Source organism: Schistocerca serialis, chromosome 3 (genome assembly GCF_023864345.2).
Source record: "Schistocerca serialis cubense isolate TAMUIC-IGC-003099 chromosome 3, iqSchSeri2.2, whole genome shotgun sequence".
Lineage (NCBI taxonomy): Eukaryota > Metazoa > Arthropoda > Insecta > Orthoptera > Acrididae > Schistocerca > Schistocerca serialis.
Genome location: NC_064640.1, coordinates 247,371,471 through 247,384,363, shown reverse-complemented (window position 1 = coordinate 247,384,363; position 12,893 = coordinate 247,371,471). Strand labels below are relative to the sequence as shown.

The 12,893-nt window shown below is 38.3% G+C and overlaps 1 protein-coding gene across 1 annotated transcript in view; it reads left to right on the top strand.

Annotated features, from left to right (window-relative positions):
* Window positions 1–12,893, top strand: part of LOC126469996 (bromodomain adjacent to zinc finger domain protein 2B-like) — a 296,201-nt gene that overhangs the window by 175,949 nt on the left and 107,359 nt on the right. Inside the window, exons 21-22 of the mRNA XM_050097452.1 lie at window positions 3,851–4,160; window positions 11,243–11,447. Of these exons, the coding sequence (XP_049953409.1) occupies window positions 3,851–4,160; window positions 11,243–11,447 (515 nt within the window). The remainder of the gene's footprint in view (window positions 1–3,850; window positions 4,161–11,242; window positions 11,448–12,893) is intronic.

Below are 12,893 nucleotides of genomic sequence, written 5' to 3'. Positions count from 1 at the left end.
AATGAAGCGCGCTGCTCTCCGTTGGATCTTGTCTATCTCTTCTATCAACCCTATCTGGTACAGATCCCACACTGGAGAGCAATATTCAAGCAGTGGATGAACAAGTGTCCTGTAACCTACTTCCTTTGTTTTTGAATTGCATTTCCTTAGGATTCTTCCAATGAATCTCAGTCTGGCATCTGCCTTACTGACGATCAACTTTATATGATCATTCCATTTTAAATCACTCCTAATGCCTACTCCCAGATAATTTATGGAATTAACTGCTTCCATTTGCTGACCTGCTATATTGTAGCTAAATGATAAAGGATCTTTCTTTCTATGTATTCACAGCACATTACACTTGTCTACATTGAGATTCAATTGCCATTCCCTGCACCATGCGTCAATTCGTTGCAGATCCTCCAGCATTTCAGTACAATTTTCCATTGTTACAACCTCTCAATATACTACAGTATCATCCACAAAAAGCCTCAGTGAATTTCCAATGTTATCCACAAGGTCATTTATGTATATTGTGAATAGCAACGGTACTACGACACTCCCCTGCCGCACATCTGAAATTACTCTCACTTCGGAAGACTTCTCTCCATTGAGAATGACATGCTGCATTCTGTTGTCTAGGAACTCTTCAATCCAATCACACAGTTGGTCTGATAGTCCATATGCTCTTACTTTGTTCATTAAACGACTGTGGGGAACTGGGAAACTGTATCGAACACCTTGCGGAAGTCAAGAAACACGGCATCTACCTGGGAACCCGTGCCTATGGCCCCCTGAGTCTCATGGACGAATAGCACAAGCTGGGTTTCACACGATCGTCTTTTTTGAGACCCATGCTGATTCCTACAGAGTAGATTTCTAGTCTTCAGAAAAGTCATTATACTCGAACATAATACGTGTTCCAAAATTCTACAACTGATCGACGTTAGAGATACAGGTCTATAGTTCTGCACATCTGTTCGACGTCCCTTCTTGAAAATGGGGATGACCTGTGCCCTTTTCCAATCCTTCAGAATGCTACGCTCTTCTAGGGACCTATGGTACACCGCTACAAGAATGGGGGCAAGTTCCTTCGCGTACTCTGTGTAAAATCGAACTGGTATCCCATCAGGTCCAGTGGCCTTTCCTCTTTTGAGTGATTTTAATTGTTTTTACATCCCTCTGTAATCTATTTTGATATTTACCATTTTGTCATCTGTGCGACAATCTAGAGAAGGAACTACAGTGCAGTCTTCCTCTGTGAAACAGCTTTGGGAAGACATTTAGTATTTCGGCCTTTAGTCTGTCATCCTCTGTTTCAGTACCATTTTGGTCACAGAGTGTCTGGACAATTTGTTTTGATCCATCTACCACTTTGACTTAAGACCAAAATTTCTGAGGATTTTCTGACAAGGACTTTACTTTCGAATTCATTGAACGCCTCTCGTATAGCCCTCCTCACACTACATTTCGCTTCGCGTAATTTTTGTTTGTCTGCAAGGCTTTGGCTATGTTTATGTTTGCTGTGAAATTCCCTTTGCTTCTGCAACAGTTTTCTAACTCGGTTGTTGTACCACGGTGGCTCTTTTCCATCTCTTACGATCTTGCTTGATTTCAAATATGCTGTTAGTATTATAGACCTACTGAAGTTTAAGACTCAATTAAAGAACTTTCTTTTGTGTAGCTCCTCTTACTCTGTATAAGATATCTTGTAGGGACTTCTAAAAGTAATGTGTGTTATGTTATCGTATAACTAACTTTAGCAAAGTAATAGTTCATAAAGTAGAGTCATATGTTGTATATAAATGAAATGTAAATCCTTGACTCCTTTCCGCATCCTATAGACTTCTCTCTATGAGAGATATGGGATGTGGTTCATGTTATGTAAAAATTTAGTAGTGGCTGGATTAAATTCAATAAGGAAACCAACTCTTACCTTTTTAAGTAGACATTATGCTTGTCTTTCAAATCTGTGTGTGAAGTCACTACTGCTTCTGGTTTCAGTTCAACTATATTATTCAAGATTTGGTTTCCACTCAAAATCATTACTCTACAAAATCCTTTATATTATTAGTGATTTTAACTTATGTTTTCTGGAAAAGGAAACCTAGAAATCCTGTTTTGTTTCATTCGGTTTCAAAAGTTTCACTTTTCCAGAATGTCTGATTTTAGTTAATGAAACAACAAAATTTATAAATATTTGTGATACAGGGTCTTCAAAAAAATATTGAATGCTTTAAGAGATGATAGTACTCATTGAAACAAGAAAAATAAGTCCAATGAACATGGGTCTGGAAAACACATACTTTCCGAGATAAACATATGATTATAGGAAGGGCTGTATTAGGTGGTCTGCAGTCTGTTGTGTGGTTCAAGTCATGTTGTAGGCCACGTTAGTTTTTGTTGTGTTTGTATGCCTTATTGTACAGTTCTATGAACTCTGGGTATGTATCATGGTGTTTACCTTCTTCTAAACATGGATTCACTTATGTGTTTATGTTATTGTGCTGTTTGTACACACAAATGGTGCAGTAGGTTTACAGTTTCTCTCTTCCACCACTTGTTAGCAATGAAAGCCTACTACCCAACAAGTGAAATGGTGGATATGATATTGTGCTATAGTTTAGCAAATGGATGCAGGCTGTGAGCCCGTGCCCTCTATGCTGAAAAATGCAGGGTCCCCTCTGATAAGCTGTTTGGCAGATTTTTCCAGCATCTGAGAGACACAGACACCCCTGTACGTTGGGAGACTGACAGTGGAAGACCCTGCACAGTCCACACACCTGACATGGAGGAGTGTGTGCTACATGTGGTGGAAGAAACCCCTGGGACCAACGTGCGGCACTTAGCAGCAGCAGCAGCAGCAGCAGAAAGCGTATCTCACATTCTTATCTGGGGGATACTTTGTGAACAATTGCTATACCCATATCATTTACAGAACATTCAGGCCCTCCGGCCACAGGATCATGGCAGACGGTGTTTCTGTCAATGGCTGTTACAGAAGTGTGCTGCAGATCACTGTTCCCAAGAGATGGAGTTATGAATTTCCATAATCAGCATGTATGGGCAGATGTAAATCCCCAAGCAGTTCAGTAAAGAAAGCATCAACACCATTTGTCAATCAATGTATGGACAGGTGTATTTGGCGATAGGTTAATAGGGCCACATGTTCTACCACAAAGGTTAACAGGGGCACATTATCTCAACTTTTTCATTAATATATTGCGTACCTTTCTGGAGACTGTGCCATTGCAGCAATGGATACAAATGTGGTTCATGCATGATGGCACACCAGCACAAGTTCGTCACAATGTGCATGAACAACTACGCAGACATTTCAGGACTGCTGCATCTTCAGTGTGTGCCAGCAGTTGCAACATCAGGTATACTTCAAAGGGTCTATCATTTCTTATGCTGGAGGGCAGAGGGGTGCAATGTCATGAATGGATGTCATGTTGAACACCTGTAAGCAAATGTTTATTGCAGAAAGTATGCATTTCCGGACTCATGTTTATTGGACATTTTTTTCTTGTTCCATGAGTACTACCACCTCTCAAAGTATTCAACACCTTAGTTTTGAGTGCCCTTTATATGTGGAATTTCTATGAGATTAATTGCCTTTCTGTCTGGTTCATTTCATTTCCACTTCATGTATATAATTATATTTTTAAACTACATTATTGTAAGGTATTTACTTCCCTTGTGTGCTAGCGACTGATTATGTCAAGAAGGCCTTGTATTCTCAGAGTTATCTCATAACTGAATTATCCTCATAGAATATGAGCTTGTGTTTTATTTTTTGATTATTTATTAATCTTACTATATGAGATAGACAGAAAAATATCCTGTTGATTTTTCCTGTTTACAGGGTTACATTTTGAAAGAGATCGAGAAAAGAAGTCTGATCACCACAATATGTATGGTGAACCCATCCCCCAGTGTGGCAAAAATGCTGCCTTCTTCGAACATTTGCATGAAAACAATACATGGCGCATGTCTGAATGGCTGCATGAAAAGCCTTTCCTTGCTTTGAACCCAACACAAAAAGCAAGCATATTGTCTTTTTTATGCAATGAACTGTTGCAGAACAAAGCTGTTCTCCGACAGATTGACAACTCTATTGAAACAGTTGGACAGCTAAGGAAGGATCGATGGCTAATGGATACTAAGCTCAGAAAGTGAGTGAGTCTCTGTGTCCCTTTTTGTCTTTCTGCTGCATCTGTCCAACAATAATGATTTATCATGATTGTTTTGATATGAATGAACAGTTTATACAAGGTTAATTACTGAATTTGCTTTCACCAGTATTTTTAAAATGATATCTTTACTTTTTTTATTTATCTGATAACTTCATTTGACTCTCAGTTGCTTTGTATGCAACTAATATTCATACTGTTTGTTTTTCTGTCCTTCTGTGTGCTATCTGTTTCTTTAACAAATGTTATGAGTTTCATAACAGACTTACCTGTTCTTCTCTTAGCAGCTACGAGTGGCACGTTTTATTTCTTTCATAAGATACTGAGCTAACATGTTGCTTAGATGTGGAACTTGATCATATGAAAACTCATCTACGAACAGGCCAGAAATAAATTTTATCTTTTATTGCTGTCTATCATGCTTTTGTCACTCTGTAACTCTTTAAATCAGCTGTATTTGTTTGTTTATGGAAAACTGTTAAAGACCTTTTCATCTTCCAGTTACATAGCTACAGATTATGAACTGATAATCTCTTTATGGGCATCGCCTTTTCTTGCTTATAGGTACTCATCATCATCATCACCATCATCCTCTGTTCTGCCCTAGGGCAGATCTTCACAAGGCACTTCTTCTTTTTCTCATAACTGTTTCCTGTCCTTTTATTATCCACTATCTGATATCTTCAGTGTCTTCTCCTACCATTCCTCATTCCCTCTATAGCATCCGTCAGCAAACAATCACTTCTCATCAATTATCCAAGCCAATTATGTTTCCTCTTTCTGACTTCCTTTAAAATTACTCTCTCTTCCCCCTCTCGTCTCAGCACCTCCTCATTTCTCACTTTATCTATCAATTGTATCCCCTACATCCTCCTCCAGATACACATCTCAGATGCTTCTATTCTTATTTTTTCCTGTTTCATTAGTGTCCACATCTCAGTTCTGTATAATCCCATGCTCAATATAAAGCATTTTGCTAGTCTCTCCCTCAGGTCCCTGTCCATGAACCCACGTAGAAGCCTCCTCTTCTTATTACTTATTATAGGTACTTACAGTATGGGAAGCTTATGGTAGAAAAATACTTTTATTTGTGTACTGGCTCTTCTGCAGTAAAATAAAGCTCATAATGCATAAGTAATTTGAATTTCATTAATCATAATTGGTGTTTTTTGAAAGCCTGCAACTGTATCATTCATGATTTCACTAATGAAAGACTGCACCAGTTACATATTTTTTCATGCTTAGGACAATGCTTTTCAAGAATTTATTCTCATTGTCAAGTGCATATATTTACAAAAGTATTTTGTGTGATGTTTTTTGTTTTGCCTCTCTTGCACTGTAGTCATATTTTTGATGTGATAGCTTTGGACCTATTTTGCTTTCACAATCAAACAGTGTGAGTGATGATTTGTGTTTGTGTGGTTTTCTGTGCAATGGAGGAGGCATTGTACCTTATAAGAGAGGCAGAACAACACACATGCAAACATCATACAAGATAGTTATGTAAATATTTGCACTTGACAATGAGAATAAATTCTTGAAATGCTGCATGCTAAGCATGAAAAAATACGTAACTGGTGCATTATTTGATTGCTTAAATCATGTACTAGTTATTTCTAACAAATAAAAAAATAAATAACATGAAATGCTTAACTTAATAGCATCTTCTGCCACCTACAGATGATGTAGAACAAAATGGAATGGAAATGTGTATATGTGATTGTCAGACTGGGAGGGAAATTTAACTTTGTGCTTGATCCAAAATATCTTTTGTTGATTGTGTTGCACAGCTTTTGTAAACCGTAGAAGTGATGTTATGTAACACCTTAACCTGCTGTTCAATTTATTCTTATTGTGTCCATAGAGGCGACATAACCACAGTGTCTGTCTTGTTCATCCAGCACAAAACTAATGTGACAGAGTGGCAAAAACAAGCGATTTCATTCTGCTGTAGTGAAGGGCATGATGTGAAGGAAGTGGCAGATTTCAGAGGAGTAATTTCATTTAAATGTGTACAAATTTAGTGCCAGCAACAAACAACTTAATCATAAAGGAATTCACCTCAGAAATGTAACTGGGACTTGATTATAATGAACTGGCTCATGACAAAAAAATCAATTTGATATGACACAAGTAGTCCTGCCAAACAACAACACTGATTTGCCAGGCCTGTTTCAGAATGACACTTTGGGTGCATGGGCATTTGGAACAGAATTATGTTCAAAGCTCTCTGCTCACTCCTAAGAACAAATTTTCCCCATTGGAGTGAGCTAATTATTGTCAACAGTGGAGCTAGGAGGTTTAGTACATGTTGCCTCATCAGGTGAATCACATTTTATCAATTGTACTGAACATGATGTTCCTCATATGGACCAGGAAGCATATTTGGAAGACTGTATGAAATGAATTGGTAAAGTTGGAGCTGGCTTTGTGATGGTCTAGTGGAGATTTAATTACTCAGAAATGTTTTATCTGGTTCAGATAATGGTACTTTGATACTTCTTCATTGACTTGCTGGACAACCAGATTCTCTTCTTCATGTTAATGATACCTGCAACATTACAAGCCTAAGCTGGTAGATTTCATATCTGATCACCTAAAACTGTGACAGATAGAAAGATAAAAATTCAAGAGTAATCACATGTCTTAGTGAACCAATAAGGCTTCCCTGTTTTGACCCATTGACCCAATTAAAATTTGGCAGGATGACCAGAAACAACTCACCAAACATTGAGAAAGTTATGTATACAATTTGATGAATCTACATCATTTGTTACAGACAGTGATGTCTACTTCATCCACAGTTGTGTCCATATCATGCTACAATGAGCCAAAGCTGTAATTGAAGCTTGTTGAGATATTTTGCATTATTAGAATACACCTGAATAAAATCTCACATTTTTTGTGTATTGTGAAAGGGTGTGTAGTATTCATATGTGAAGCAAGTAAGTAGTTATATTGAGCCAATCAAGGGCATAAATCTTGTTTGTGGAATTCTTCGTACCATAGTTTTAAGGTGCACATTTCTTCAATTACTGGGGCCAGAGCATGATGAGGCAAGAAGGTTGCAAAAATTCATTACGTAAGCACAATACATTTTTTGATTTGCTCACTCCCCAACACCCATGCCACTTACACTGTAGTGTCAGTCTCAAGGCTTATCATCTTTGAGCAATGTTCCCTGCATCTTTTGTTTCTCATACTGACATACAGACTAAATTTCCTTTCCTTCAGCATGCATAATTCTTATTTTTTCTTTTTCCTGTACCTGTCTGTCTGTCGTCATGATTTTATAAATACATGAAAGCTAGAGCTTAAACTAAATTTTTAAATTCGTATGTCTTTTTGCCCTCTTTCTAATTTGATGGCTGGGAAGTAAGAGACATGTATTCTGATGTATATGAGATTGATTTAATTTGTTTAGATTGATGCAGGGAGACAAAAATGACAGAGGTCTTAGGCCACCATTGCCCACACTAAAGTTGAGTTTATTGTGCAGTTTATCTCCTTGTCATTCTGGTAAAGCAGGCTAGTCTACACTCGGGGACTTATTCCTCTGTACCCACGGTCGCAGGTTCGAATCCTGGATCGGGCAGGGATGTGTGTGATGTCCTGAGGTTAGTTAGGTTTAAGTAGTTCTAAGTTCTAGGGGACTGATGACCTCAGAAGTTAAGTCCCATAGTGCTCAGAGCCATTTGAGCCTTAATGTTTCTTGTTCAAGTTCAGGCTTACAGACCCTTTCCTGAAACAAGACTTAGACATCGCTACTTTGCCATGTTTTTTATTTAAAAAATTTTTTTTTTAAATGTGGACTCTAGTCCAGCACTCTACATCGTGCCTTCTGATCTAGCTAATTAGTTGTGATTCTAACGTTGCCTAAGTGATGTTTAAGACAGGTTCCAGTCCAATAAATGAAGTCATCATGCCTCTCCTGACCTTGTTCATTGGCACTAATTTCTGAGTGACCGGGGACTCTCAGCAGATTTAACCTGTCACTTTCTCCTAGTTTCCTAAGAGCTTCATGGTGTTCTGCAACTATCTTTGATCTCATTTTTGGGGCTGATAGGGATTTTAGAGCTGCTTGATTGTGTGAGTAAATGTAGATTCTACAATCCTTGTAGCACGTGGACAAATTCTCCTCCATGCACACTCTGTTAGTGGATATTTCTGCCTGGAATACTGTGACCAACATCCCTAGAGAGACAGCTGCCTCTAGTTTAGGCTTTACCCCATTTACTCTAGCCCCAGCACCTTCATGTGTTTTCGAGCCATCAGTAAACTGGACTGCATCTCCTGTAAGGTGTCATAGTTCATTCATACACTGCACCCTTCTTCCAATTGTTACATTCAAACATGTACTGAAGTAGCTGGAACTTAGTGTATGGTCAGCTGGCCTTTCCCTGACCATTCCTCCTCTCACATTTACCACATTTACTATATTGGTGTGAAATTCTGGATATTCTAAATGAATCCAGTTGTTTCTAGTTTTTAACCTGTATATCCTTGCTGCAGCCACCTCCATTCTAACCCAAAGTTGTAATGAGGGCATGTCCAGCATGGATATGAAGTTAATATTCATTTTTGTATTATTTTTGAATAACAGTTATTTAATTTTGTTGTTCTCTACCATTACTTTCTTGTTATTACTGGGTTTATTATCTTTTGTTTATTTATTTATTTGCTTCAGTTGGAGACAGGGATTAGCAGTAGAACACATTGTTATAAAATGCTTCAGTCTGCTTATGACTGTCCCAGACTTTTCTGACAATGAGATACTCTAGGGTTGTATCATAGGTACCAGTACTGGAAAGTGATTCAACAGGGAAGAAAAGGTTGTTAGAGATGGAAGAATGGTAGCTCATTACCTGCTGGACTATGGGATTGCCTCTTCTTTTTAATTCATTAGCTCTTTTACAATTCATTCTGTATTGTGGCTGATAGGTGTGTTGTAGGAGTATTGTGGAAGTGCGTGCATAGCAGAATTCAGAATGATTATTGATAAAAAAAAAATTGATTAGTTTCAGAAAAGTGCTGCTTCAGAGTTCTCTCTCTCTCTCTCTCTCTCTCTCTCTCTCTCTCTCTCTCTCTCTCTCACACACACACACACACACACACACACACACATGCGAACACACAACTGTTTTCAGTATTAGCCAATAATAGCTCTTTGGTGTGTAGTGATCTATCCTTATATAATATATATATACCATAAACTATGGCATGCATATTATGTATGCCATAGTTTATGGTTTGATTCATTGCAGTAGGCAAGCTTTATGCTTAGGAGTTTAATGAAGACATAAGTTACAACAGCTCTCTGTCTGCCAACTGTAGCAGAAATTAATGACCTAATACCTCCGTCAGACTTTTTGCAGACGTTGGATGCATTACCACACTCACGTAAATGCCGTGTTATATTTATATCTCGAATTCTTGCTATAACACAAAACATGTAGAATGTATTTACATGATCCAAGTGTACAACATCACTCTTTCTTATAGGTAAGGTACTTGTAAGCTTTGATACCATCTTATTGAGGTGTTTCTGCATCAGTTTTGTAAATTGTGGTGGATGCATTGTTTTTGTCAGTAATATGATTGATAATCCTATATATTTCATGTGTACAAAATGTTAACAGCTATTTATGGAAGTTGGATAAACAGAAATGCACTGAAATACTTTAGGATTCATTGTGTTGGGACTTTTATTTCCACTATAAATCATTTGTACATAGTGTCAGAAATGTGATGTAATGAAATAAAGAGCAGAAATTTTGAATTATTAATTGTTAAAGTAGTTTCAGTGAATGTTAACAAATTTGTATTTCAGATATCTGTGTGCAGAATTTCTGTTGTTATCTGTGTGCACAATTTATGTTCTAGCAGATAGTTTTATTAAGAAAATGATGATTGGTTTTATACTATATCACTGATTATACTAAATTTGTTTAGTTAACACTTACTGATCACCCTCAGGTATTTTTAAGTCTGTAATTCCACAGTGTTTGTTCAGAAAAAAGGAACCTAAGGTGTTTGGAAAAATAGTGTGGAAAACCAGAAGTGTGTCTGAAAAATGTAAAATTTGTTTGCCATTCTGATTATTTAAAAAAAAATGTTATTTGTGGGCAAATTATGCCAAGTAATGCATGCAAACAATAAAAAGACATTTCTGAAGCAATTTTTCTTTTGTATAGACACTAATGATGATTGTAAACTTCATTTAATCTGTGAAACACTGATTTTTTCAAAATTATCATCAGTCTATAAATATTTGCTGTGGACAAAAATGCCATATACAGACATGGAAAGTCCATCACACTTTCTTCATTAAAGAAGAAAAGAAAATTCTTCTCTTGTTTGCTTTCCTACTCCAAAGAAGATCAATGTAGCACATCCGCACATCTGGAAAATCTCAATCTGGTATCTCCTCAGCAGTCTGGCTGCCTCTCTCATGAATTTGATTGAGTTATGGATTTTGTATATACCCATATAAACTGCATTGAAATTATCAATTTAAGCTTTGGCTCAGATCATCACATGAATGCTGTGGAAATGAGTATGTGAAATATGTCATTCACTTGCCATTTGATCAGTTGTAGCTGTAGTTGTGCTCATAGTAGTCATAGTACATACTTGACCGTATTGAACGGCAATCCTAATAGCTGCACATTGGGATTACTCTTAGATAAATCTGTTTTAAATACTTGTAAAAAATAAGTAAATGATATCTAGACATGTACTAGATGCAGATTGTAAGTAGGATGCCAAAATTTGTCAGCACTCTTGGGTGTATGACTAAGTCCCTTCATTGTTGTTACTGTATGACTAGTATTTTTGCTCTAGTGTGTGAATATGTTTCATTTAAATAAGCGCAGCTGTGTTTGGATGGGAAAAAGTTTATACAATTAAAATTTGCATTTTATGTATAAAAAATCTTAGTGTGACCAAGGCACTGTCTTGTCATATGAACAAAGCAATGTTATAGTTTTGTTGTGTTTGCTTTATGAGGCTATCCACTTTGTATCACAAACCTACTACAGTACTAAAGAAATTATGCCATACAGGTTGCGCATGCTGCACAGTCGCAAAGTGAGGCAGACAGCCATGCAGCTAACACCAAAACAAGACCAGAGTGGCTGTGATGAATCGAATGATACTGGTGCTGGAGAATCCAAAGTTAAAGAAGGGGATGAAGGAGATGATGACAATGAAGATGAGGCAGATGATGGAGAGAGCGGCAATGAAAGTGATGGGACGCAACCAGAAGAGGTCTGTATGTTTTTAAAGACTTGCCACTAATGTGAACTCAGTTCACCAATTTGCTATACAATTAATTTTTAATTCTGTTTAATTTAATAAAACTTTTCACAAGGACTAGTGTGGTTTGATCTGATATTGTGACTTGGCAATAGGTCTTACAAAACAGCAGCAGGAATTACTCTGGTAATACATAGTAACATCATAAGTAAATGGAATTCAATGTGTGTGGGTTCGCAGGAACTAATCAGAGAGTTTTGGGAGGGGAAGAAGCTTAGCTTTGTTGAAACAGGACTGTGCTGACATAGGCCTCTTAAAAAATTTTCCCATTCATGGAGAATATAAAATAAAAACTTTAGTACCACAGTTTGCTTTTTTACAATTGTTGTATCCTGTAGTGATGCTTGGGTTCTAAAGGCAGAAAACAGACACGAGAGACACAACATCAGCTATATGAAAAGTGTCTACTTAACTCAATGAGTCAGATCTGAAGTGCAGTTCACAGAGCCCTGGTCAATAGCCGAGTCAGTTATACAGCAGTCACTGATAGAGAGGGGTGGTGTGCTGGCAGGCTTTATTCACAACAGATGGGGGTGATGATAGGTTGTGATGGGGTCTTATCCACTGCCATAGTAGTGCTACCTGTGCTGGCTGACAGGAGAGTTCATAGGACAGTCATTGGTTGGTGGCCGCGTTTGCTGTGTGGCTGCTTCCTGTGTTCATCATCGTAGTGTACTGGCTTTGCTGATAACAACGGAGATGTGGTTGGAGGGGGGGGGGGGGATGATCTAGAAACAGGTGTTTCTGACAATGCAGGAGTTCATAATGTGGCTAATGGCAAATCCAAACCTGCACCCTGATGTTCATCTCGTGAATGGCCTGGAACAGCAGTCAAGACAGTAGTCATGGGGTGCACACTCTCGCCCTGGCCCTGTCAATGACACAATGGCAACTTGTGGGTTCTCGAAGGCATGCAGAGAAGCAGTAGGGCAGAGAGGACCAGATCTCTGTGGCAGGGGCTGCTTATTGTGCGACGGCGTTGGTGGTGCTACATTGACATCTGTTGGCACCCTCTCTGGTGCTGGCAGCAAGTGTGGCTGGGACTGCAAGATCTCGTAGAGCTCTGTCTGTGAAACTGAAATATCTGCAGCAGGATCATGCAGCCAACAGGTGCAGAGCTGATTCTGATGCCTCCTTTGCAGCCCAGACGAACCCTGTGCTAGATAAAAGAGAGTGGCCCAAGATTTGTATGATGATACCCCATTCCCAGTGCCTGTTTCTGCTAAAGACACTGAAAAAGATATGATCATTGGTATTAAATAAGTACATTGCAGAGGAAGAACCAACGCGGCAGTGGGTGTAGCAGATGCAGCAGTGTTGTTTGTCAGTGTCCATGTAGCAGTTCCACAGGCGACGTGGTGTTCCGTGGCTGGGAATGGTTGAGGGCAGGAAACTCAC